General features: G+C 47.3%; 1 protein-coding gene across 2 annotated transcripts; it reads right to left on the reverse strand.

The window, feature by feature from the left end:
- Window positions 1-1,587: 1,587 nt before the first annotated feature.
- On the reverse strand, window positions 1,588-27,909 carry JAG1 (jagged 1). Of its 2 annotated transcripts, XM_011948869.1 has the most exons (25): window positions 26,092-27,195; window positions 22,342-22,596; window positions 20,267-20,327; window positions 16,348-16,478; window positions 15,988-16,107; window positions 15,438-15,551; window positions 14,105-14,218; window positions 13,377-13,490; window positions 12,915-12,961; window positions 12,402-12,575; window positions 11,825-11,975; window positions 10,798-10,962; window positions 9,855-9,968; window positions 9,242-9,355; window positions 9,029-9,142; window positions 8,750-8,866; window positions 8,249-8,276; window positions 7,694-7,779; window positions 6,396-6,509; window positions 5,693-5,802; window positions 5,370-5,603; window positions 5,021-5,152; window positions 4,683-4,833; window positions 3,375-3,858; window positions 1,593-1,871 (listed from the first exon to the last, which is right to left on the reverse strand). In XM_011948869.1, exons 2-24 carry the CDS (start codon window positions 22,556-22,558, stop codon window positions 3,401-3,403), a joined length of 3,180 nt encoding a protein of 1,059 aa, XP_011804259.1. In that variant the 5' UTR covers window positions 22,559-22,596; window positions 26,092-27,195; the 3' UTR covers window positions 1,593-1,871; window positions 3,375-3,400. The 2 variants fall into 2 exon arrangements, with proteins under 2 accessions (XP_011804258.1, XP_011804259.1); XM_011948868.1 differs by lacking the exon at window positions 26,092-27,195 and adding an exon at window positions 27,857-27,909 and having other exon boundaries at window positions 1,588-3,858.

The raw sequence follows: 27,909 nt of genomic DNA on the forward strand, positions 1-27,909 counted from the left end.
CTAAACACACCAGCTTTAAGTGTTCTTTCCTAGAGTTTTGTGGGATATTCTAATGCAAGAGTTCTAGTTAGCCAAGGTTCTGGACTGAAAATTTCAGGGGCCTTCCAGGGCCGCTTTAAAGAGAGCCCAGAGTGTTCCTGGGGAATGAATGGTAAAGGCACTGAGTCCCTTCCTCTCTACTTCCCTAACCCCCAAGGATAACCAGTGCACATTGCCTGCTTCCTTGTTCCTGAAGGGGAAAATTCACCCTTCACAATTAAAGTCCTGGCACTGAGGCATGTCTAGAGGAGCCTGATCTATGCCCTCCCAATACCACGGGTGTCCCTGACAGAAGGTGAGTTAAGACACCACCCATGAATCCCAAGATCCCTTCCCTCCTGGAATAAAGAATTGCAGAGGCTCATTCAACTTTTTTTTTTTTTTCTTGGCACAGAAGCATCTGGCAGCTACCCAAGGAATTCTGGGGTCCTGCAGAATCCAAGCTTACAAACCAACAGAACAAGGTTTTGCTTCAGGATAGTGTTTGACTCCACTGCTGCGAAATGACTGTCCCCTGTCCAGTAGAATCTACACTTCTCCCTCCCTTTGACCCCACCTTACAGAAACCCAGCTGTCTACTGGCAGACATTAGTGACAAAGCAGAGCTACGCTAGGGTAGAGCGAGATGTCATGGAAACCTCAACTCTTCACTGTCCGAGTCCTTCAGGCTACCTCCCCAATAAGCCAAAACGGTGTTGGCCACTCTTTGGGTTGTCACAACCCCGAATCCCTTGATGGTCTCTGCTCATGCACAGGGAGCCCAGAACACTTAAAGCCCATCTTTCATTCTTAATCAAGATGTTCCTTAGCACAACTCCAAGCCTAGAAGAAAAAATAAAAGCTTTCCCAAGAACAAAGAAAAATATTCCCATCAGCTTTTCCTCCAGAGTTTGCTGTGCCAGTTATATGAAAACCGGACGTGTGTGGACAGGCCTGAATGTTGAAGCGCTGGGGGATGGCTCTGAGAAGGGTAAGCTTTGGCTTTCCTAACCAGAAGCAGGGAACTCCTGGTGACTCTGCACGGCTGCTGGAGGCTGTCCATGTGCTTGTTACCACAGCTCTTTCCTTCCACAGAGGTACCAGAGGCAAAGCTTCTCCCACACCCCACCATGCGATGCGGGGGCAGGGCCTCCACCAGCCACAAGTGAGAGAACCAGAGCTCTCCTGCCCGTGACAGGTGGGGACAGCCCCAACTCTGGAATCTCACAGAAGACCAGAACACCAGCACTCCAAGGCTGCACGGTGAGGCCAGAACACTCCTTCCCTGGGAACAAGGTGATGAGTGATGAGCCCGAACGCCAGAAGCTTGCAACTACCACCTCCTGTGCCGTGAGGAAACCACCCCATGGGTAAGTGTGCACAAGAGTCATTTCAGACCACACCCTTACAACAGGACATTAATATGAATCTAAGTAGCCAGGGAAAAAAAAAGGCAGACATTAAATCTCCCTGCTCATTTCCCAACACCAATTCCAAACCCTTTAAAACCCTTTCAGTGCGGTGGCCAGTTCCCCTGATTGCTCACAAACAATTCACCTCCACACTACAGGCCATTAATCCAGTGGTGTTTATTCAAGCAGTATTCACACTTGCTGTTGAATAACAAGGGAATCAAGGCTCCCCTAGATGGGGCTCCCGCAGCTCCAGCTTCACAGCAGCCCCAGGTCTTTGAGAACTTCAGATGAGCTTTGTGGTTGAAAAGCCTTTCAGTTCTTCCTCTATGCCTGTTAGGCAGAGCCTATTATACCCTCGATTACCAGAACAGACTCAGCGGGGTGGCAGATGCACACGGCAAAGCCGGGTAGAACTACGTAAGCTCAGAAGAGGCCACACTGTTCCATGTTTTCATACAAAAAAAATTTAATAAATATTACTTTTCAAAATTTATTGCCAAGAACAACACATCAAAGATGCATTTTTATGTTCATATAACACTAATAGGACAACACAAAGTATCTTCACGGTCTCAATGGTGAACCAACAAGATTACTCTGTTTTATAAGCCTTTTTGATCTTGAACTTCGTAATAGCACTTTGATTTCCTCACTTAAGGCAGGCAGTGTACTCTATGGCAAATCTAAACAGTGATCTTACTGGACATTTTATGGTTCAAGTATTCAACTAGCTTATTAGAATACTCCCTAAATGCAGAAGATTAAAAAAAAAAAATCAAATCTACAAGTGGTTCAGTACTACGTACGAATGGTGAAAAGAAATCAGAATTTACAAAGTAAGATTGGTGTGCTTCCAACTTCACACAATTAATTTGATGTTTTTAATCATATTCAACCACTCACATTTTGGCTACGTTAAATCATAGCTCAACTTGTTCCCTTACTGCTCTGCAGCAGATCACCTGCCTGTCTCTTTTCAAGTCTAAAGCAGAAAAACAAAAAAACAAAAAACCTGTTCTAGACTAATCCTCAAACTGCCTCAGTCAGTCCTTAAAACGTGTTTTAAGTGATGCTATAGAAGGTGTTTTAAACATCTGACATCGTACAAAAAAATTCCATCAGTATTCTGGGCACGGAAGCCCATCCTATTGTTTTAAAATAAACTATTTTCAAACACCTTAATTTTGGCTTATAGGCAACAAGTAATGAGAAGAATTCAAAAAAAAAAAAAAAGCCATACACTTACAATGCTATCAAAAACCTTCAATTCTAAACACATACATATAAATAAAAAGGAATGATGTTTTAAGGCTCTTGATTATTAAGTTAATAAATCAAATATACACAGTGATTAATAAAAAAGAATTATTTACATAACTATACAAAGTTCTACTTTTGACATTTTTTTCTTCTTTAAATTCTTCATTTTACCAGCAACTGCTGACATCAAAGTCTCCCTTCCCCCAACAACAAAAATACAATAAAAAAAATAAATAATAAAGTCATTTGTGATCGTTGCTGTGGTTCTGAGCTGCAAAGGCACTTTCAAATACAGAACTACTTGTACGTCATCATAAAACCAATATACAAAAACAACTCAAGAGTCAATAAATATAAATAAAACTATGATCTAAGACTGCATCACCATTAGGACATCTGGCAGAAGTGGGAGCTCAAAGACCAGGGGGCTGGGCAGGCTCCTGGGAGCCCGATCCGAGACGTGTCGGCTGCAGGGGGACAGACAACCAGGGTACTGTCGACTAGCTTTTTGCATAGCTGTGAGATGCGGCACTCGATTTCCCAGCCAACCACAGAAACTACCATTGCCAGTGTAAGCCAGCTTGTCAAAACTTAAATTAACACAGGGATTCTAAGTCAACAACAGCCTCAGACTCGAGTTTGACACGACAGTTTAAAGAACTACAAGCCCTCAGACTCTACCTAGCGGCAGCGGTGCCCGCGGTCTGCTATACGATGTACTCCATCCGGTTTAAGCTCTGGGCACTTTCCAAGTCTCTGTTGTCCTGTTTGTTTGTCCAGTTTGGGTGTTTTGTCGGCGTGCTGTTGGGGGGCTTCTCTTCTCTGTCTACCAGCGTGTACGCCGGCTGCTTGGCAAACCGGGCTTTCTGCTGGTGTTTGTCCATGTCGTCCTCTTCTACTTCGGAGTTGTGTGTCCTTATTTTAGACATTTTGGAGTTCTTGTTCTCGTAATCCTTGATGGGGACGGTGTTGGCCCCATGTTTCTCAATGGGGTTTTTGATCTGGTTCAGCTGCTCCCGCACGTTGTTGGTGGTGTTGTCCTCAGAGGCCGAGTGTGTGTGGCTGCCCGGCTTCCTCCGCTTCCGCAAGCACCAGTAGAAGGCCGTCACCAAGCAACAGATCCAAGCCACGGTTAAGACAGAGCTCAGCAAGGGAACCAGGAAATCTGTAAGGCAGGCACAAAACCAATTAACTCTCCAAGAAAGAAAGAAAAAAGCATCACCACAGGAACAAAAGAATACCAACAGTGGTTCTCCTGCCCTTTGTCCCTCAGAGGGGGGCCACAGGGACAAGTCCCTTTTCATCATTGCATATGGTCACTTCACAACTTGATAAGCAAATGCTGGGATCAGGCCCCTGTAGACCTTGATATTCTTATCCCTGGAGAGACTGGGTGAAGCAGCAGCTCCTACAGGCTCTTTGACTTCACATGGGGAGAGCAGTGTCTTGTTAAGTCTGGCTACTGAGGCAGCTCAGTACAGGAGTCAGTTTTCAGAACTAGAAACCCGATTCAAATTAGCACAGACAGCTCAAACGTGCCATGGCTCCATGCCCAATCTCTCTCTTGGCTGAAATGGTGCTCGAGATTCTCAGGAGGGAAGCCTGGACATCCTGCAGGGCCATCAAGCCTCACAGCCCTCAGCAGTGGCTGGGCTGTCCCAGGACACCTAAATGCCAAGTCAGGCTTTGTACAGCTTCAAACTCAAGGACAAAGGACAAGCAGTGTCCTAGGGCTTTGTCATGGATCTAGGCACAATACCTGTTCTGCAGGGAACATTGCATAGTGTGTTGGGAAGGAAAATATGAGGCAGATCTCTATTCCTATGGGCCATGTGACCTTAGTCAAGTAGGCTGCCCTCAGTTCTGTTAAATTGGGAGCTCCTGCAAGGGTAGGACACTGCCAAGTAATCCCCCGACCTGACGGCTTTATTGAAGTGTAATGAGATCGTCTGTCATCACACAAATAAACTAGTCCCACTTGACACCTACCTGTTCTGTTCTTCAGAGGCCGCCTCTGAACTCTCACTTCTGCAACAGCAGCAATGAGCGAGCTGTTTCCATCACGTTTACTAACAAGATCAATTATTTTGTCAGTGATTTCCTTGATCGGGTTTCCATCATCCCGTATATCTTCAGCAGACTGGAAAAAGAATGATCAGACTTGAGAGTCGGGAATATTCAAAGCAGCCTTTCTTCAAAATTACTTGACAATCTGTGTCTGCAAAGCTTTTTGTCAGTGAATTTGCTCCATTCAGACACTGGTTAACCGAAGTTTGTTAACTGCCTTGCAGTCAGAATAGTGAGGTGTGAATGGGTCTTATACTTACAATGGCCACATGTATTTCATTGTTCGCTGAAGGGGAAGGCTCACAAGCGATGTAGATTGAATATTCAGCGGAAACATTCTTCAAAATATTCAAATTCCGCAATTCACTGCAAATGTGCTCTGTAGTAAGACCCTACAATGATTTTAAAAACCCACACACGTGTAAGATTGAGATGAAGAACAAAAGGCTGAGATGTTCTCTTTGAGGCTGGGCTAAATTCAAGCTCACTTTACTATAAGACAGGAATTGAGGCTAGGGAGAACTAGATCCTAGCTCATGACATTCCTCCTTTAAAGCAAGCAAGCAGACATCCACCATTCCAAAATAAAAATAAAAACTTGTTACGTACTGGTGACATCATCTCCTTGTTAAAGGTAAATGTGATGTTCGCACAGTTATCTTGGTAATAGGAGTCAGAGGTGCACTTCGTCTTCACCGGCTGGAGACTGGAAGACCGACACTCGCCCACACCAGTGCAGGGGTGGACGAAGCACTGGTCGTCCAGGATGGGGATGCAGCTCTGCCCGCTGGGGCACTCGCTGTGCCCTTTGTGGAGCAGGCATGGTCGAGGGCCACACCAGACCTGGAGAAAAACAGAAGCTGGCAGCTTAGCAGGCATGCTCACCGCTCATTCCAGAACACAGGTGAATTGCGGCAGCCATCATGTCCTACCTTTGAGCAGGCGATCCGTCCATTCAGGCATTGGCAGGTATTACAGTCATCATCCCATTTGGCCCCATCTGGTATCACACTCCCCATGGTGATGCAAGGTCTCCCTGAAACTGACAGGTGGAGACTGGTGAGCAGTTTATTTTTCTGTGAACCGGATCAGGGTTCAATTCTTTGGTCCCTGTTATGAAATGGTTACACCTGTGCCCTTTGCCATGTTAAGATCATTCTTCCCACAGTAACAGCATGTATACTTCCTACCTTTGCTGGCTCTGCGCTTGGCCACAAGACCTGCTCTGGCCAATGTAACATTGGCAGATGTGATGTAAGCAGAGCCTGTGACCAGCCTCTTGCACGCCTACCATTGGCAACGAAAGGAATATGCCCCAGACACAGCCACTGGCCGAACTGAACCCAACCCACAGCACAATCTTTCTGCCCATGCTGCATATCGTAAGCAGTAAAAATAATGCTTGCTGCACGCCACAGCGGTTTGGGATGGTTTGGTACACAGTATTGTGGCAATAGCTGACCAAAAACAGATACCTGTTTTGGGGAAGACTCTTCACGTTTCCCTTTCCTTGCAGCCCCCCACTGTGTGTTCCCTCCCTGAGCACAGTGGCTTATTTGCGAAAAGTCAAAATGGTGACTGTAAAGGTCGCTCACCCCAGAAGACCCATGGGCAGCTGGAGCCTGGCACACATACCTTCCTGGCACTTGGCACCACTGTGCCCTGGAGGGCAGACACACCGGTAGCCATTGATCTCATCCACACAGGTGGCTCCAAAGGCACAAGGTGAAGACTGGCATTCATTGATGTCTAGGAGAAATGGAGTTCAAGTTTAGGGACTGATGGTTTGTAGCAATGTTTTGAGATTTTTATTGACATAATGTACTAGAAAAGCATATTATCCTAAGTTTGATGAATTTTCACTCAGGTAAGCAGCATCCAAAAGAAGAAACAGATCATCTATCGCAAAAACCTCTCATCATTGGCTCCCAAGGACCGCCACCATCTTGAGTTCTAACAGTGGAGAACCATTTTGGGAGGCAGCAAGTTTTAATTTGATTCCTTTCTCTGACAGTGCAGTTTACAGCAAGCCTGGCAAAGTTTCCTGGAAAGGGTGAGACGGTAAACATGTCGGGCTTTGTGGAGTATCTAGTCTCTGTCACAACTATTCAACTCTTGTGGTATCATGAAAGTAGCCATAGACAATACGTAAATGAATGTGTGGCTGTATGCCAAGAAAACTGTATTTATAAAAACAGACAGTGGGCTGGAGACAGCCCCTAGGCCACAGTTTGCCAACTGTTTATTTAGAAACATGAAACAGATACAACCTGCCCCCATCTAGTGCTGAAGACTAGTTAATCCCAGACTTGGATTTCAAGCACCAGTAAAATTGCAGACAATTTGGGTACAAGAATCAAACCATAACTACTCTAGCACCTTTTTTTGTTCTGTAAGAGAAAGGGCTTGTAAAAAAAAAAAAATGTAGAGAAAAGGCTTGAAATAATACGTTTTAAACTTCTTGAAAAACTGCATTGCCTGCCCGTATTTTCCTCTTTTAGTCATTTCTCCAGGGCCTGATCAGACCCAGCAGAGACAAGCCTCTGGGAGCCACAGTCGTCCTCCCTTCCGTTTGTATTAGCTCTATCCTATACCAGTGTAGCTGCGGTTAATGTCTGCTTACCCATAATTTCATGTTAGTCATGGGGAAATGCACACACTTTCTTCAGGACCCCAGTGTAATCATCAGATTCTGTGGCTGGCACTCTCTCCCCAAGAACAAGGAGGGCAACACCACCCAGGGAACCACCAGCAGGTACCTGGGAGGATCCAGCCTGGGATATCTTAATCCCAGCTGGAAGAGGGAGATCCTTTGCTCTCTGAGAGCTACTTAAACGGAATGGTGGCTTTGTTTTTAAAGATGAAAGTCTCGGGCTGAGGTATGGAATGAAGGGGTAAAGCCATTGGGAAAATCAGACAGGGACAGTCCTTACTTATTCTGCAGTCAGGTCCAGCAAAACCCGGGGCACATTCGCACCGGTACCAGTTGTCTCCATCCACACAGGTGCCGCTGTTGTAACTGAGAAAGCAAAGACCGCCTTGGTTACCAACCTCCCAGTCCATTATTCTGGCTGCCAATCGCTCGCATGTCACCAGTTACAGTCAGTGGCTCTCACCTCATGGCTATTGCCTGGGGAACTTGAAAGAATACTGATGCCTGGGTCCCACCCCCAGAAAGTCTAATTTCATAGGTCTTGGTTGCAGCCCAGGCAGTGGGATTTTTAAAAGCTCCCAGGTGATTCTGGTGTGTAGCCAAGGTTGAAAAATCACTGCTCTAAATGAGGACACAAGCTGGCTAATTAAAGTGTGGTCCATAGAGCAGCAGGATCGCTTCACCTGGGAGCTTGTTAGAAAAGCAGTCTGAAGCCCCACCCCAGACCTCCTGACTCAGAACTTGCATTTTAAACACGATCCCTGGGTGATTCACACACACACACACACACACACGATACTGGACGAGTGCTGGCTTAAAAGGATGTCACACTTACCAGGGATGAGGGCTGCAGTCATTGGTATCTGCAAAGAAAAGACAACTTAATAGTGAGGCCTTCAACAGGGAAAGCGGTCTTAGCCCTAAGTAAAACCACCACTTATTTCCTTAATACCCAAATGATAAAGTCGTAGTTAGCACCAGCAAAATACCTTTGCTAAACTGGAACCAGGCCCGCACTACACTTAGTTTTGCTGTGGGACACATGTACACAGGAAGAGGCCCTGGTAGGGGACAGGGGTGGGGGTGAGAATGGAAGGAGACAGGCTGCTGGTCAGACCCAGAGCTGGGAACTGAGACGCCATCTGTCTCCACTTATCTCATTGGCGACTTTCTCATGCCCAGGTCAGGGCTGTATCCCATCAAGTCATTAATGCAGACCCAGGTGATACAAAAGCAGACATCAAACAGCTCTGCTTCTGGTTTCCATTGCAAGTTCCCAAGGGTGTCAGGATCTGCTCCGACAGCCCTGGGAGAGTTCAAGGGGGAGGACACTCACTCTGAGCACAGACGGGCCCCTCCCAGCCTTCCTTGCAGACGCACGTAAAGGACTCGCCGTTGACCACACATGTGCCCCCATTATGGCAGGGGTTGGGCAGGCAGCTACTGTTTCGGGCTATAAAGAAAAGCAGACACGACCACCCTCCCTGAGTATCCAGAAACAGTCTGGAGGGGCAAGAACCAGGCCCAGAGAAATATCATAAGCTCCAGGGGCCAACCAGCAGACACGCCCAGGTGGCCATGCCCGCTGCAGATCCCACGTGGGGCAGAAAGTTACCTATGTTACAGGTGGTTCCTTCCCAGCCGCCAGGACACATGCACTTAAAAGCGTCCCCCTCATCATAGCAGGTGCCACCGTTGTTGCACGTGGCCTCGTCACACTGACTGTCACCTGGAGGAAGATATCTCAGTGTGAGTCCCAGTGGCCCCCTCCCCCAGGAGACAGAGGGAAGGGTCTCAGAGACAGCATCCAAGGCCAACTGCCACTTACGTGAGTGGCAGGTCTTTCCTTTCCACCCGTTTTTACAGTCGCAGTAGAAGTCGTTGACCAGGTCGCGACACGTGCCCCCATTGTGGCAGGGGTTCTGGCTGCAGTCATTAATATCTAGAATCAAAGAGGAGACAGTCGGCTGAAGACCAAGTCCAGGACCACTCACGACAGGCCAGAGCCGAGCCTTTCCTACTGCTACATCCAACAACTCTATTCTGAGAACAGCCGCAGTCGTAGCACTTTCACACAATCAGGCTTTTCCAGGAATAAAGGGGCTCCCAACTAGGTTACTTTGAATGCCACAAGTTAGGCAAGATGTGAGGTGGGCCTCTGGAAGTCCCATGGAAATTAAAGTAGAGATACGACTTTCCTTGCAAGCAGGAATCTTTATGACACAGTCAAATTCTATAGCTCCTCAGCAGAAGTCCCTCCCCGTAAGCTGTCATCAGTACTCAAACGCAAATGAGACACAAGTGATACTGTCCCACTGCAGAAATCACTGGGGTCTTGCTTCCCGAGATTTCCAGGACAAAGAAAGATTTCCCACGTTGAGGTGGTATCCCTCCAACATGACCCATACATCCCAGAGCTCCCCAAACAGTGGCAGACTCACTGGTTTCACAGTTGGCCCCCTCCCAGCCGTCACTACAGATGCACTTGTAGGAGTTGACACCATCGATGCAAGTACCACCGTTTCTACAGGGGTTGCTCTCACAGTCATTAATATCTACCAAACAAAGCAAAAAAAAAGAGCTGAAGGACAAGTGAAGCCATAGACAAGCACTATTCGGCAGTTTTCATGGCTCCCTCCTGACACAATGCACCTGGCACCTCCACCTGCCACCCTCTATCAGGGCTGTTTCTCAAATTAGACAGGTGGCTTATCAAGCAGAAGCTTCCAGAGTGCCTTACCCACTTAATGCCCTCACATGGGCATTCAGTCACCTGTACTTGGTGAAAGTGGGGAAGAAACTCCTAAAGAGGAACCACCCAACCTAGCAACATTCCAGAATGTTCCAACATAGATATGGAGGCTCCGAGGCAGAGTGATCTGGTAAATTGAACACGACCTCAGTCTTAGATCCCAGATGCAAGGATAAGCCTCGACCGGTCTTCCCCAGCCTTGCTGTTTCTGATTAAAACAATTTCAACACTGCGGGGGCGCGGTGGCTCACACCTGTAATCCCAGCACTTTGGGAGGCCGAGGGGGGGGGGGGGCGGATCATCTGAGGTTGGGAGTTCAAGACCAGCCTGATCAACATGGGGAAACCCCATCTCTACTAAAAATACAAAATTAGCTGGGCATGGTGGCGCATGCCTGTAATCCCAGCTACTGAGGAAGGCTGAGGCAGGCAGGAGAATCGCTTGAACCTGGGAGGCCAAGGTTGCGGTGAGCCAAGATCGCGGCACTGCACTCTAGCCTGGGCAAGAGCAGCGAAATTTGGTCTCAAAAAAAAAGAAAAAAGAAAAACTTTCAACACCAATGATCCCAGGGCGGGGCAGGGGCAGGGGCAGACTGGGGAGCACTGGTCCCTTCCCGGATGAGGGAGTCTTACTTTCATGGCAGTATGTTCCCGTGAAGCCTTTGTTACAGTCACAGGTGAATTTGCCTCCCGACTGACTCTTGCACTTCCCGTGGGGACCACAGACATTCGAGGAAATATACCGCACCCCTTCAGGTGTGTCGTTGGAAGCCATGGCCACTGTGCAACTGTCAATCACTGGAAGATAGGCTTGGGATCAGATCACAGCCATGCACCCACAGACGCAGCATTCCTAAGCCAAGGGGCCTGGGCCAAGCCCACTTTCCTGGAGACGGGGACCCTCTGGCTAATGAGACACACCCCAGCCAAGATACTGCCAAGATACTGGCAACATGCCACATCACATTATGATGTGGCAAAGTCGAGACTCCAGGCAAAGAGTTTTAAAGCATTTTCTCCCTCCACAACCAGGAAAACCCACACGCTTGCAGGTCCCCTTCATGCTACCTTTGACATCTACCCAATTTGGTAAACACTTGCTAAGGAAAAAGGACCTGGTTTATTCACTTCCTTTTTGACCTTAAGCAAGGCTCAAGGACAATCTTATAGAAGCTTTAAACGTCGTGCTACCTAATACAGCAGCCACCGGCCACATGTGGCTATTTACATTTAAATGAACTAAAATGAAATAAAATCAGTTTCTAGTTGCGCTAGTCACAGTCTACATTGCCTGGGGCTCCCACACCTGACCGTGCAGATACAGAACATTCCCCCAGTCTGCCGTTGCAGGAAGTTCTGTTGACAGTGTTGTTCTCAGGCATTTGCCTCAGCGTTGCACATCAGCCCACCCCAGAACAGGAATGCTAAATGGATTTCACATTCTCTCCCCCTGGGCTACTTGTAGACATGGCTCTCCCACTGGCAGGCCTGAATAGATTGTTTCCACGTGTTTCGGCCCGCTACACAGACAGGATCATTTCACTGTAGAGGTCCTCCTCACCAGTACATTACTTCTCAAGTGTAGCAAGGGGCAGTGGTAGTAAGTGGGGACAAAAGGAGAAAGTCTGGAGACAGCCAGGTCCCAGGAGAAGGGAGGTACCTTCACAGGGGGTCGTGCGGCAGTGGTCTTTCAGGTGTGAGCAGTTCTTGCCCTCATAGTCCTCGGGGCACTTGCAGAAATAGTCGCTGGCACGGTTGTAGCACTGGGCACCGTTCTGGCAGGGATTAGGCTCACAATAATCGATGTCCAGCTGCAAATATCAGGAACAGGGAAAAGGGGGAGGGATCAGGGTAAAACAAAGGTGTCATGATAACTTCTTTGGGGCAGCAGGCACTGGAATCTGACAGTTCCTTCTGTTTCTATTAGAAGACACCCTGTAAGATACATCTCCATGCCCTAGGGACTGCCAATGTCCATATTTGAAACAACGGAGCAGAGTGGGAGAGGGAGCCCAAGAGGGGGTGGAGGGAACAAAGAGGAAGACACTAAGAAGAAAATAATTCGTCAATATCTCCTTCCACCAGCATTTGTCTAGCAGAGACTCTGTCATCAATAGGATGTTAACAGATGTCAGGAAATTCCAGACATAAGAGCTGAGGGAGGAGTAAAGGGGAAGTGGAGGAGGCAGCGGCTCTGCTCTAAAAATTTGGCCATCTGAGGTTTTGCCACCACTCACCTGACAGAGGTTTCCAGAGAAACCAGTGGGACACAGACACTGGAATCTGTTGATTTCATTCTGACAGTGACCCCCATTCAAACAGGGGTTGCTGGCACATTCATCGATGTCTCTCTCACAGTGATCGCCTGCATAGCCAGGTGGACAGATACAGCGATAACCATTAACCAAATCCTGGAAGAGGAGAAGGAGAGAGAGAGACACGTGCTTTTTTTTCTATGTATTCCACAAACACAGGGCTTCAGCGGTTTAGCATGACTGTTGCGGTTTTGCTGGTTCACTGAAATAGCCAAATGCCAAACCTCTGTAAATGGTTAGAGGAATTTCTACGTGCATGCCTTCAAAATGACTCCCACGAGGCTGGGGTAACATAAGCCCTAGTGAAACTTCCGAGAGACTCGTTTTTCACCCAAGTTTTTAAATCTCACAGGGACAGAGCTCCCCCAGTGTCACACAAATCTAAAGATTTGTTGTCAATTGTCAAAGTTTTGATTTAAGCAAAGATTTACATACCCGACAGGAGGCGTCATTCTGACACTGGCCAAGGCAGTCGTTAATATCTAAAAAATAAATAAGTCATCATTTTAAAGAGGTAATTTCCAGTGAAATTGGGCTTAATTGAAAAGCCCTCTCAGCTCAGGATAGATAAGTTTCAAATCAGATTTCCTGTGTGCTTCCCGTGAGATCAGGTTATTAGGCTGGGTGGGGACCCTCCCTAATTCTTCCAGAATGAGGGAGTGAAACTTCACATCATTGTTTCAGCCACATTATCGGAATACGGCTGGTTTCAGCAGCTAAATGAGCCTGATAAAGCGTCTGTTTTCACTGCTGCACTGACCGCTCCCTCTCAAAAAAGCATTCCCACTCTAAGGTTTTCCTTCTACTGCTCCAGTCGTGGGACCGCAGCCTCAATACAGACCAGCAAGTCGGCTACCCAAGTGTCATGAAAATCAACATGGAAACAAAGTCACTCACTTATGTCACAATTCTGACCCATCCAGCCGGGAAGACAGTCGCAGTAGTAGCTGGCAATGAGATTCTTACAGGATTTGGCGTTTACACAAGGTTTGGCCTCACATTCATTTGCATCTGAAAGGAGATGGGGGTGAGCATGAGAAATGAAGTTCAACCCGAATCTCCCCCACCTTGTAAAAAAGAAAAGAACAGGCCAGAGTTTGTCTGAGACATGAGACATTTTAATAAGCTAGCTAAATAAAAGATACTAGAGGTCCCCTCTATTTTAAGCATCTGATCCCGCTCCCTAGCCATGAGCCAATAAGAACGCTAATTGATAACTTTCCAGCTGCTAGTTAACCAGCCCCCAACAGAACAGCAGAAAGCCACCAGGCATTTCTGTGCAAAACCCAGCGCAGCCTAGTTGCTGGGATTTAAATGTGGCAAAAAGAATGCAGACAGCTCATTCCTCATGAGATCATCCCCGTTTGGAACCCAGCTGAACACTCCTCGGACAGACGATTGACATGGTTCAAGGAATCCCACGACTTTCCCACAGGGCCTAAAAGAGCCAGTCCATTTGCATTCACGTTATTTCTCCCAGGCCTGCTCGACTCTTGATAATAAATTACTTCTTAGCATGACGGAGTGTGAACTCACACTGCCGGCCACACGCTCGTCTTCTGTAACAGCTTTGACAATCAAAGCCAACCTTGATATAAAAATTACAGTCGCAGGGATTTTCTTACCTAACTGGCACGTTTTGCCAGTCCACTGTGGGGGGCACACACACTTAAATCCGTTAACCAGGTCCTGGCAGGTGCCACCGTGGGAACAGTTATTAGGAGAACAGTCATCAATGTCTGGTCAACAAGAAAAGGAGGGGGTTGACAATTTAATTCAATCCATCTGACAATTAGATCCTTTAACATCACCTCTCACATGAGGGGCTGTCCTTGAAGAGCCAGACACCTGCTACAAGGAAAGCTACAGCAGGACAAGTGGGACGGTGACGATAAGGCTGAAGCCTTGATTTTAGCTTTAAATCCCCCACTGCCCCAGTTCACGTAATCCCCAACCTAAGTAGTGGGGGAGAAAGACAGCTGGATCCTGACAGAGCATCCGCCCAGGAGGAACACAGGACATCCCTATCTGCCTAACCTTTATTTTTTAAAGAAAAGTTTCATCATGGCTCAGAAGTAGCTAAGGAGTAAGCAAAAACAGTTCTTTACAGGTGGAAAACCTTATTCTTCTTATTTGCTTAGAGTTTGCCCAAAATAGCACACCTAGAGGCTGCATTCTCCACTTCTGCTCTGACCAGAGAGAACTCCTGACAATTTATCAAGTATTCATTTTTGTGTCTTTATGACAACCCTCAGAGACGGGAATTGCTACTGTGCCATTTAAAGAGGGCCCCAGGAGCTTCTGTGGCCTGCTGGAGTTCCGCAAGTGACGGGTGGGGGCCCAGGACCAGCACAGGCAAGCTGACCCCAGAAATCCACATCCATAACCACACCTGGGGTGCTGATGACAGCGGTTCTCAGGCCTGGCTGCACTGCAGAATTTCAGAAGTTTATCAGAGACCATGGACTCCCGGATTCTGGAGGGAATCTGGGGGACCCAGAGATTTACACTGTAAGGCACCCCAGGTGATTCTGACATACAGCCCTGTCTCACAGCCAAAGGAACTCTGCAGGCCAGGTTCTTCTTCTGGGGCCCCCGGCCCTATGACAAAATCCAGTAGTGAGTGACAACCTCCCCTGAAGGCAGCCTCTCCATGGCTGCAAGGAGAATAACCACAATTGGAAGGCAGCCAGCTCCAGGAAGCAGATGCAAAAGAACAAGCGATTCCACGAGGATGTTCCTTCCAAGAACAGATACATGCACTACCTTAGTGGGACAGGATAGCGGTGCTGGGAGACTTCCAAACACACAAGCCGCCAGACTGCTTACCAGACTTATGCCTGCACCCGCCCCTCTCCCGCTGAGACATCACACTGGACAAGCCTAGGTACCTCTCCCCGGCATGGGATCTCGGCACAAGGATCCTTAGAATGGACACAGGCTGAAAATTGGACTTACTTGTAGAGCACGTGGGGCCGGTCCAGCCTGGGGAACACTCACACTCAAAGCCCAGGGAGGTCTCCTTACAGCTGCCTCTGTTGTGGCAGGGATCAGAGAGGCAGGCGTGCTCAGCTGCAAAAACCAGGATGGCAGTCAGCGAGGGATGCCTGCGCACCGCTGCCTCCCCACGCCCCCCTCCAACCGAATCCCACACCACAGCCACTAGTGCAAGCATATTTCAAAAACCAAAAGCAAGCGTGTGATAGAAGCCTGCTGTGTCTAAGAAAGAAAGGAAGTCATCTTTCTCACTGAGCTGTCTCTAACCACATTCCGAGACATCGCAGAGCTGGGGTCATTTCATCTCCCGCTGCCTCCTATATGAATCAACATCATCCAAAAAACCTTCGGGACTTGAAAGTTACAAAGGCCTATAGAATGGCTGGGATAAGGCCTATCTTTGGAGGCTATTTCCACTTTTTTTTCCTTAAACAAGTCCTTAAGTATATTTTTTAAAGGCTGAGTATAGAAAAATTAGACAAAGGACTCTCATTCAGCTTGGACCACTTACCAATTTCACAGTTGGGTCCTGAATACCCCTCAGGGCAGGAACACTGATATTTGTCAGGGCCTGTGTTGCTACAAGTTCCCCCGTTGAGACATGGCTGATGGGTCCCACAGTAATTGAGATCTGCCAAAAAGATCCTGGAGTCACTAAGAGACGCCTGTGAAGGTGGCGAACCTGCCATGTTTCTAGCCCCAATCGTCTTTTAACAAGAAAACCAGAAAACCCACACAGCATTCAGGGAGAATTCAGAATAAAAGCCCTGCCAATAAAATTAAAAACCAAATTACTGCCATCCCACCCCCAGATCCCACACTCCTCCCGAGGCCCGCATCCCACCCTGGGTCTGATCCCTAGGGGCCATACCTTTGTCACAGAGCTGGCCGCCCCAGTTGGTCTCACAGAGGCACTGCCAGGGCTCGTTGCAGATGCCATGGACGCATCCCGGGTGCGGGATGCACTTATCACAGTACAGGCCTTGCCAGCCGTACTGGCACCTGCAGACACACAGCACACCTGCAGGTTAGCCTTCTGAACGTTAAGAGAGACCTGCACAATTCAAACGGAAGACTGCGAAGTCCAGGCTTTTTCTGTTTTGTTTCGGGGGACAGGGTGGTAGACTCCCAAGGCTCATCAGGGGCTCCGTATAAACAAACATTTTCACAGTTGGGCTGAGGTCCCCTCCCAGCCGACTCCTGACAAAAGGAGGGCTGTTTGGGAAGAGGCCAGCATGGGGATGCCCTTCACAAAGCCACTCTCTTCTCAGGCTCACAAGAGTGAGCCAAAGGTGAAGGCACGGAATAAATCAACCTGCGCAAGTAGTTGCGACAGACTGTAGAGAAAGGACTCTCCTGGTGACAAGAGGGCTATGCCAAAGTCTCTGCAGACGCCGCACTTGCCACTCTGCTCTTTGTCTGCACAGAAAGTCACGACCCCAGCTCACAGAAAGGCAACAAGCCACCAAGTGCAGCAGGAAATTGCGTCACGATGACGCTTTATTCAAAAAAAAAACAAGGCGAGAAAGGGGCACCCTCCTCCCTTGGCCAAGGCCAGAGTAGGCTCTCTAAACCCACTTCTATAGGGAAGGAGAAGGAAATGACAACACTTGGAACCAACTCCATAATTTGTGTGCCATTACTGTGTGCTAATTTATAGTGATTTCTTGCTTTGCCAAGAAAAGAAAAAAAAAGAAAGCAGTCTGCTTAATTCATCTAGTATTGCGGGGGGGGAATTGAGGTTCTTTTATATAAGCACCTTGATTAATCGTACTCTTTTGGGGCCAAATAGTGCCTTTGATCCCCAAACAAAAACAAAAACAAAACAACTTTCACCTGGGGTGGGAGAGGGGTCAGCATCTCAAACCACTCTCCAAGTTTCAAGCCCTCTGAAACTTGAATTGCCTTCTCAAGAGCCAGGTTTTAACAAGGATAGGGGAAGGCAGGGAGAAACATCAACTAGCCTGCCAGTGGAGGGCGGAGGGCGGAGGGTGGGGTGCGGGTGGGATGGGCAACAAGTTTCCAGAATGGGACCTGGGAAAAGCCCCGATCAGTGCCAACCCCCTAAGCTGCTCAGCTGTAACTCTGGAAAACAAACCTCCCCCTCCAACTCCCCAGAAGGAAAGGCTTTCGGTTTCCCAAGAGCGGGAGGCAGGCTAGCAAATCCTTGTCATGGGAAAATTATAGGGAGCTAGCTAATAGCTAATCACCCACGGCTGAGAGTCAACTTAACCCCTGAGAATACCGACTAACCACTTCCTAACTTCTAAAACCGAGCCATGCACACCCACATGCAAAGAATCACTAGAATGTGTGGTTTAAAGTTAGACACTGGATTCTGGTTTCTGTAAAGTGGAATGTCAACGTGACAAGTGACTAGAGGAGTAAGATAAGAACAAAATTACAATCTAAATAAGTTCTCAAAAGCGGACACCCACGTTAGTGGGAGGTAGGGGGGTAGCCATTCTGTCAAGGCTGATATTCTTAGCCTGAAAGATAGTGAGAGGGAACTGATTACGAAATGGCAATATTCTCACCGTCTTCCCTTATTCTCTTCCAAATTCAGGATCACTAGGCCTCTTCAAGTTGCCTCATAAAGGCAAGGAGAGGCAGCTGAGGACCCAACCTCACCTAATTAAAGAGACCTCAATCCCCAAGCATAAAAAAGCAACCACAAGAGGCCACGGATGACTTCAAAAGAAAACAAATAAAAATACTGACCCTAAAAGAGGTACCAACCAAGTTATCCCAGTTTAATAATATATGATTAAGATTCTCATGAGAAATTGAAGTGACTTTCCTCAGATGATGATTCATAATTAAGTTTGATATTATTGGCAGGCTTGCAATAAGCAAGCATGTATACCCAGGGAAAGGGACTCAGTCTACTTGGGAACAACAGAAACCAGTAAATTCTCATGTGGGGGTGAAAAAAAAAATAACCTGTGTAATACATAATCCAAAAGACAACTTGCAGGTAACTTGCCATTCAACTATTTCTGCAGCAGGACACAATCTGAACTTCCTCAGCGTGAAGGTTCTGTTTTGACTTTCTTTCAAGGTAGGGAGAGAAAACTGGGCTGGGAGACTATGCAAATGACGTGTGGGAAAGTCGCACCTTAAGTAAATAAGGCCATCAGTGCGTGTCTGGGCAGGGAGAGGGAGGTGGGACTTCGAAAGAGAAAGGGCTAAATTCTGGAAACAAAGCCTGTTGTTCTGGCTGGGAGGGCCCTCCCCTGTATAGCTGTGTGTGTGTTCTGATGACAGCAGCACAAATCACAGTCAGCCTCCGCTGATATCCATCTGAGCAGGGAGCAGGCTTGGAATCACTAAGAGCACTGCCATGGGGACTTTCTCCAGAATACCCTTAATTAGGAAGAGTTAAGGTAGGTGGATTCCTGGCTCCACATTTGACAGCAGTGCTGTTAAATCCTACAGTTCACCGCCACCAATGGGAGACAGCGGGAGAAGCCCCTCAGCCTTCCAGGAAATAAACTATCTTTCTGAAATGTAGGAAGAGACAATTCAGGACAACCAGTTCTTAATTTAGAGTTCCCTGTTCCCCCTTGCGTGGGAGGGGAACACACGGAGTGGTGGAATCACAAAGGTAAAGGCCACAGATCGTTCTCTCCAAAGCAGCAGCCTCAAAATTTACCAAGCAGCAAAGTCATGTGGCAAGCTTGTCAAATGCAGACTCCTGGGCCAAACCAAGGACTGGGATTCTACGGATGTGGGATGGAGCCCACGAACCTGCATTTTAACAGCTCCCTTGTTAATTCTGGAAGTTACACTTTCAGTACTGAGGTTTTGGGGCAGTGATCACTGATGGTTCCATCAGCAGGATGGCTTGGGAGCTTGTTAGAAATGCAGAAACCTGGGCCCAGCCCAGACCTATAGAATCAAGACCTGCGTTTTAATAAGAGCCCCCAGTAACATTAGTTTGGTACATACTGGTTTAGACTGTGTTTCCTAAGGGTCCCTTTACTCATGTCAGAGTAGCTTTTGGGGCAAAAGTGACAGGTTCAAAGGATCCATTTAGCGTTACTCCTTAAAATTTGGGAGGAGGGAGAGTAAAGCATAGGACTGCCAAAAACACCACAGACACCAACGATATTTCCCTAAATAAGCCTTTTCCAAATTGGCATAATATAAATTTCAAGAAGTTCCAAAATCCGCCATCGTGAAGTGGTCAGGGCAGGCCCCCCTTTGGCTTCTGCATTGTTCCTGGACCATAAAGGAACAGACTTCAAAGGACTGCAGCAAAAGTCTACATTCATCAGGCTCAACTGACAAGATTCCGGGGCAGCCATTAACCTCTCAGCACCAACCCAGCTCCCGCCTGCAAAGGGGCCAGGAGATTGGACTAATCCCATTCTAAAGAATGCTGGACTTTCGCCTATTGATGGGAAAAGTGGGGGAGGGGGCCTGGAGAAGAAAACCTTGGTGGAAGAGGAGGAGAGAGATGCAAAGACACAAGTCCACATCCCTCCATCTAGCCTATTAGCACTGTAAGGGAAGATTATAAAAATGTGTTATCAATTTACAGAACAGTTAATACATGAAGTCACTGGCTATGCCCAAAGAGTCTCTTTTTATTCCAAGAGAGAAGTGGTGTGTGCATTCCACCAGACAGCTGGTATAATTTAATAAGCTTCGGATGTGTCTATCTGAATTTTTTAAAAAAGCTTTGTTGTTCTCCAAGGAAAAAGAGGCATAGTCACAATAAAATCAGTCTCTCTCTTACATAAAGGAAAATTAAAAGAAATCTCACAAAAGACCAGTTTATTTACCTGCAGTCACCCGGGAGTTTGCAAGACCCATGCTTGGGACTGCAGCCTTGTCGGCAAATAGCTGTAAAAAACAGAGAAGGGCGTGTCAGCACACTGCCTGTTCCTTTCGTCGCCACAGTCATGAGAATGGCCCATTGCATTAAAGTCTGCAAATTCCACAATTTTAATAGATCTCATATCAAGTCCCTTGTAAGGGAGAGGAAGATGGGAGAGGCCCAAATAACAAAACCAGCTTTAAACTTCAAGGCCTTGTTAGCAGATCCTGAAAATATGATATTGTTTGGGGACAAAATGCAGACAAGTTGATGAGGGAACAGCGACCTTCGTCCAGCCTCTCTAAACCATAGCTGCCCTGGCTCCTTGAGCAGAGCTTGGTCAGTTTCCATTCTGCCCACACCCTTTTCGTTAGAAGAAAAAAAGGTATAGATAATCCTTCCCCATCCCACCAGGACACGTTCAGATGAGCCTCAGGCTTAAAAAACAAACAAACAAACAAAAACCCATACCAAATGCCTGGTTTCAAAATTCCACGGGACTAACAGAGCCAACCAGGCTGGATTCGTTGGGCAGGCTAATCTGGTGGCCAGATCTGGTGAGATTTTTGTAAAGTACCCGTGCAGAGCGATTCTCTACTTCATTAAAAAAAAAGAAAAGAAAAAAAAGTGACTTTTTAAAAAATGTCAGTTTATAAGACCAGGCACAGTGGCTCATGCCTATAATCCCAACACTTTGGGAGGTTGAGGCAGAAGGATAGCCTGAGGCCAGGAGTTTGAGACCAGCCTCAATAACATAGCAAGACTCTGTCTACACAAAATAAAAAAGCTGGGAAAGCTGGGTGTGGTGGCATGTGCCTATAGTCCCAGCTACCTGGGAGGCTGAGGCAGGAGGATCACTTGAGCCCAGGAGTTTAAGGCTCCAGTGAGCCATGATTGTGCCATCATGGGTGACAAAGTGAGCACCTTATCTTAAATAAAAACACCAAACAAAAAACCCACATTAAGTGTTAGGTCATTTAATTTTTCAAACACACTAAAATATGTTAATCAATTCCCCTTTTCATTTGAATTCCAGAAATGCCATCCTTTGTCAACTCTTGTCTCCAATTGTTTAAGAAAGCATTAGTACTACCCGGGAGATCTGCAAATTCCTTCCTCCATGCCCCATCCCTCTGTCATAGTTGTAAAACTCACTTCAAAATTGAGTTTATCAAAAGAATTTACCTAATTATCATGTAAAATAAGCAGAGTACATGATTGCTCATGAGGGGATATTATACAGTTAACAGAATTACCCATCAACTTGCTATGAACTGGAATCACTGAATTCTAGAAAGGGCCTGGGACAGTAGACAGTACAGAGACAAAAAGTGGGCTCAGTCCTACATCAGGAGGAAAGCTTGAGCTAACCACATACCTCTCCCCCTCAATGCCATGACCCCAAAGATGCCCAGTGAAAACTTGCTGCAAGGCTACCCCGAATGCAGGGGCTATCATTTCCTACAGGATTGCCTGTTCAGACATCAACTGGGCTAACCTAGTCCTGTCTGGCATCTTTTTGGGTCAAGTTCCTTAGAAGCAGAGTCTGAGAAGGGGATCTGGACATAGGTAGAAGGAATTGAGGGAAGCAGATAGGGGTAGGGGAAGGAGCTGAGCAAGAACATGGTCTCAACTGGAGTCTGATTTCAGCCTAATCCCAGGGTAAGCTCTAGAGTGCACATTGTACTACTGTTTTAAGGCAAAGGAAGCTGGCCTTTGTAGCCCCATGTCTGGAAATCACTGACTGAGCTGGAGGAATGGGGCATGCACTGGTTTGGCCAAGGACAAGTCTCCTGAGAAGAAGCAGCTGTGAGCTGTTGGCAGCCAACACAGCACCTGGGGGATGGGGATGTCAGTAAAGGGGATCTGGATGGGGCACCGACAGCATCTTCTACACTCAGCATCTTCATGCTGCAGGCCCGGAATAACAGCCAAAATCCCACCCCACCTGAGATAGCCACATGCCACCTGCCTGCTGGTGGGGGGATAAATGGACACTAAAAGCAACAGGCATTTGTGCACATGCACACACACACATACCTCTGTTACATTCGGGGCCCATCCAGCCTTCCATGCAAGTTTTGTTGCCATTCTGGTCACAGGCATAGTGTCCAAAGAAGTCATCTCTGGGGCGGCAGAACTTATTGCAGCCAAAGCCATAGTAGTAGTCATCACAGGTCACGCGGATCTGATACTCAAAGTGGGCAACGCCCGTGTTCTGCTTCAGCGTCTGCCACTGCCGGCTGGGGTTGATCATGCCCGAGTGAGAAGCCTTTTCAATAATACTGTCAGGTTCTAAAGACAAAATGATGAATCGTGTTAAATATTCACATTAGAGCCTTCTTCCCTGACCGTTTTGGCTTCTTAAAATAAAAACATACCCACATGCTATGAAATTATATCCGTTGTACAAAAAGGCAAAGAAATGAAAAGGTTATGCCCTTACCTAGAGACAACCTGTTACCACTTATTTACCTTCTTTCATGGGTACACAGTATTTCATCGTCTGGAAACACCAATAAGTAATTTACCTAGTCCCTGACATGTGGGCATGTGAGTCGTTTGGGCTTCCTAAATATTAAACAAAGCCACAGTGCGCATTCCTGGAACGTATCTGCCTGTGTATGGTTCCCACAGTCAGATACTCTAGAAATGGAAGTGCTGAATCAGAGTATGTGCACAACCAATCGACATCTGTCCACAATCTCGAACTACCCAGTCTGTCCTCCCCCCACCCAGGAAGCTGTGCTTCCCAATAACACTGCCAATGTTGTACATTATCAAACCTTCTCATCTATGCCTGATAGGTAAAAAGGTATCTCGTTTAATTAGCATTTAATTAAGTGATGGTGACAGTCCTTTCTGGTAGTTACAAAACCATTTATATTTGTTCCTGTGAATAGCAACAGCCTCTCTCCTCTGCCAACTTTTCTATTACATTGCCATACTGACTTGCAAGAGCTCTTTACATATGAGAGAAAGTAGCTCCCTATGGAAATGTTGCTCTTGAAGAAATTTCATTACTCCAGATAAAGGTCAGCAATCATTTCTGGTTTTAGAGTTTTGTGTCTTGCTCAGAAAAGCTTTTTGTCCATTCCGAAACTCTTAACTGGAAGCCAAGGAGAGGACTGAGTTACATTTTTTGAAAAAGTGTTAACATGGCAACCTTTAAAGCCAGCCCTTAAATACCAACACCTTGAGTTTGATGCTTTCCACCTTTCTCCCCTGCCCAGAAGGCAGATGGAAGAATAACTCACCAAAGTTTAGACACAGGTAAATCGAGGGGAGGGTTTCTTTTTTTCTTTCTTTTTTTTTTTTTTTGAGCCAAGTCATGCTCCCGGAAAAAAAAGCTTACTGAGGAAAATAAACACCTCCAGCTCAAGCAGCTCTCAGGAGTAAGTAGTCCCTGCCCTGAGGCCATTTATGATCTAGTTTGAGAAGAGACAGGTACAAAAATAGCTCAAACATCAGGTGCCAGGAGTTCAGGTGAGGGATCTGAAAAGGCAGCGAGGCACTAAGTCAGCACCCCAGCCTGCTTTTGTGTTTGTTTTCTTAAACCTGCTAGCACCGACTCTTCATCACCTTGTCCAATCCAAGGCCATCTTGGAGAGACAGAGACTTGCAACGTCTTTGTGATTCTTACCCACCCACATGGCTGTTTTTCTAGGCCTCGGGCCCGTGCTCCTTTACAAACTGATGCAAGCCCTGTAGGTGACCAGGAGAGAAGGGACTCCTGGGTGGCTTCATCCACACATCCCACTTCCAACGGGGCGCCAGTCTTCACCCTCTGGGGCTCTCAAACTGCTGCGTGGGCCAGACAAGCCTTGAACAAGCCCACATACCTGCAGCCTGACACCCCGGCAGCACTGAACCACTTGCAGGTAACACTTTCCTCATTTTTGCAAATAAACAGAGGCCAAGGAATGACAAAAATGTCTCTCCATTAACTATGTTTGCTCTGCTGGTTCAGTTAAAAAGCACAGTGGGCTATTACCACACGCTTACAAGATCTTCATAAAAGGGATCGGTTAAACACACTAGCCATGGCTCAAAGGCATCCAGCTTCTGAGGCTGGTATCAACAACAAACAGTTCAGATAAAAGTTCAGGGCAATCCTAGGGGTACAAGACTGATATGTACTTTTCAGTCGCACAGTAAGCTTTCCACTTATTTCCGGGAAGTGCCGTGAAGAGGATCACTTCAGAATCTTCAGTGGAGCTAATGGAGCTGCATACGTAACTTCACACCTGCTCAGGGAGGGGGTCGAGCGTGTCTGGGTTCGAACACCTCTGCTGCCTGCTTCCTGATCACGCTTCCCTTCAGCTTGGGGCACCCAAAAGGTTATCTGTGGCAGTTCACTTGGCAGTCCAGCCTGGTGATTGGAAAAGGACGTCACCATGCCTCTCTGCAATCCCTGGTGCCTTGAAGATGAATCACGAAGAATCCATGACCACCTCGCAGGCCACGGAGGAGGTGATGAAGGGCGAGTCTCAGCATAACCTGGGACCACACCAACCCAAAAACCTAGAAGGGGGCCTCAGCCAAGAAGGCTAAGCTACAGGGAAAACCCGGTCTGAAGTGTGCCTATGTATGCTTACATGTCTACTGTGCATTACAGTAAACTGAAACCATTTGCTCTGGGGGAGAAAGAAATTTGGAATTCTATATACCACAATCCCAAAATGTAATAAAAGACTTTGAAGGACCGATGACAGAAGGACCAGCCTTAAATACTTTCGAATACATAAGCAGCCCCTAGGCTATATTTGGGCCCAAGTCTGCCTGTGAGGGCTCACTGCAGAGCTGATAGAAGGAAGTCTCTGCCCTAAAACTCAGGGCTCTGCCTTTGATTTACATCGGAAGCCAGAATGTTTACAACTGGCTTGGGTCCCACAGGGCAGCCAACTCCATTTGGGCTTCTGAACATCCACAGCTTCTGCCCTGTGGAGTGCAGTCCAGAGGGAGTGGCTCAGGGTGAAGAAAGGAACAAAACACTCCAGGTAGCATAAACAGCATGTGCAAAGGTCCTGAGGCAGGAGAGCACGCGATGTAGTTGAGGATAGAAAAGCAACTGCTGGGGTATGGCCAGGCTACAGATACGATGGACAACATAGTGTGTAAGACAATGCTGGCAGGGAGACAAGGCTGGGCTGCACAGAGCCTTGTGGGCCATGTGAAGATCTGTCTCAAGAGCAACAGAAGGCCACCGAGTGGTTGGTTTTTCATAATAAGGGTGACAAGCCAATGTTATGCTCTGAAAAGACCAGGATGGCAGAAGAATGGAAAAAGCACCAGAGGTGGATCAGAGCAGATAAAGGTGGACCAGACGGAGGCTACTCTAAGTTTGGTCATAAGCAGATGGTGACTTGGACCAGGGCAGTGGCAGAAGGCAGGCAGATTCAAGTGAAGAGCTGGAGAGATTTTTCAGAACTTGGAGGTGGACTAGGTATGGATGCTAACAGAGAGGGGGTACACAGAGCGCCTTCCATATTTCTGACTTATGGCAATGAGCGTTCAAATATCAGTGCCAGACACCCAGAAGGGGCCCTAGGGAAGGGACTGCTTTTGTCAAGAGAAGATCCTGAGTTTGGTTTTGACTGTGCTGAATTCAAGATTCCTTGGAAGCATCATAGAAGAGGTCAAATAGGCAAGTGGAGAAACCATTCCCACCAAACTCATCTCCCTCTTCGGGGTTCACCAAGTGAGTTTTCATAACCCGCAATGGGCACCCATGACTTTGTATCAACCCCTCTCTCTAAAAATAGAGGTTTAAAAGACCTTTATTCCTACCCCAGTCTTCCTTGTCCTCTTCCAGGGATTTGGTTACCCCCCAGCAGGAGATGAAACATCCCAGAACCCCAAAATGGGGCTACCTGGAAATGCAGACAACTGTGGGTAGTTCTGGACAAGCCCTGGGTTCCCAGGGGCATAACTCCCTGACCAGCGAGGCAACAGTAGGCCCAGGAAAGGTTCTGCGAATGCTGGAGTGTGGCAGGGAGGTCTCTCACATGTCCCTAACAAGTATACTGACCCAGCTCTTATCACAGGCCAGGATCAAACTCAAGTTGTTCACTCTACCGGGTGGATTGTTTTAATAGCTAAAAGGGAGGGGAAAGAACACCATGCCGACACCATAATATTACAGAAGAGCCTATGCCTCCCCTCCTCCTCGACCCCTTCTGCTTAACGCTTAGTTACCATTGTAAGCAGGTCACAGTGACATAATGTTCACAGTCCTCAACGTTTGTAGCAGGGAAGGGAGGGGAGAACAAACAGGTGTCTGTGACCCTAACTGGCATCAGCTATAGCCAAGGCTGACACAGCTTCCCTGCCACCCCCACACGCACTCCCCATGGCATTATGGGGTAGCCCTCTGGGGAGGAAGACTTGGACCTTGGACTTTCACAAGCCCCCGTCCAGGGAGGATAACACCCAAAGAGTTGGAGTTAAGATTCCCAAGCTAGAAGAGTGACCCAAATGGCCTGGGACTCTCTGGCACATCTGGGCTCAGCAATGATTCTGCAGCCCCAAGTGGCCCAATAAGCCAGCCACAGGTGGAAGCTGCCCACGCAGCAGGCACCGAGCCCTCAACTGCACCCACGGTGGGAATTCACCATTCTCTGTCAGCAAAAAAGCAAGGCAAGGAAAGAGGAAAAGATGTTATTCACAGTGAAAACAAACAAAAAAATGGTAAGATAGAAAAGCAAAAAGAACAAGGCATTCAGAGAACGGAGAGCCAAGACAAGAAGCTGGATCCACTCTTCCTCATGCACACACCAAGAGACTTCAGTGCGCATCAAGTTTTCCAGCAACAGCAACCCAAACTCTGCTGGCAAAAAGGCAACTGAAGTTTCGGCTCGTGAGCAAAAACACCGTCAAGTTACAATTAAAGAGCAAGACTACTTGGTAAGCCAGACGATGTCATTTCCATCACATCCTCCATGGCTTATCCACCAAAACCAGCCCCTCACAGTCCTGAAAGGCAACCTGCACTGAAAACAGAGCCATCTTTCAGAAGGGGACAAGGCAGGTAATGGCTGTGAAGCTCTGTAATTCTGCTTCAATGAAAGGTCTGTGGAGCAGTGTGGGAAACCCGGACGGGCTAAAAGCTCACCTGCCCACCAAGTGAAATTCAAGGTCCGTCTCTAGAGCCCAGCACCACCTTTATGGCTTTATCTTTCTGATGAGAGATTAAACGCTCACTTAAAGTTTAAATGGACTTTTAAAAAGTCACTACTTTGATCCTTTAGCAGCCTACAAGGTTTTAAAGTTGTAAAACCATTAAGATCTCTATCCTGAAGATAATCTAGGTTTCATAATCAGGGAATGAGTTAACTGGGAGTCTGTTCTGGCCACTTAATATTCCAAGCTAAAATTCTAGAAAAGTTAAGGAATAGATTCCACTGACAGGTTCACCCTAGGGTGCGGGGGAGAACAGAAGGCAAGGGGTGGCAGAAATCCTAAGTACTAAGGAGACAGATCCAGCTCCAACTGGTTGGCCAAGCCCCACTCTTCCACATGTGTTTAGAGAAAAGTCCACAGAGGCGATACTTACGAACAGTGTCATTACTGGAATCCCACGCCTCCACAAGCAATGTATAGGACCTC

This window comes from Colobus angolensis, unplaced genomic scaffold, assembly GCF_000951035.1.
Source record: "Colobus angolensis palliatus isolate OR3802 unplaced genomic scaffold, Cang.pa_1.0 Scaffold285, whole genome shotgun sequence".
Lineage (NCBI taxonomy): Eukaryota > Metazoa > Chordata > Mammalia > Primates > Cercopithecidae > Colobus > Colobus angolensis.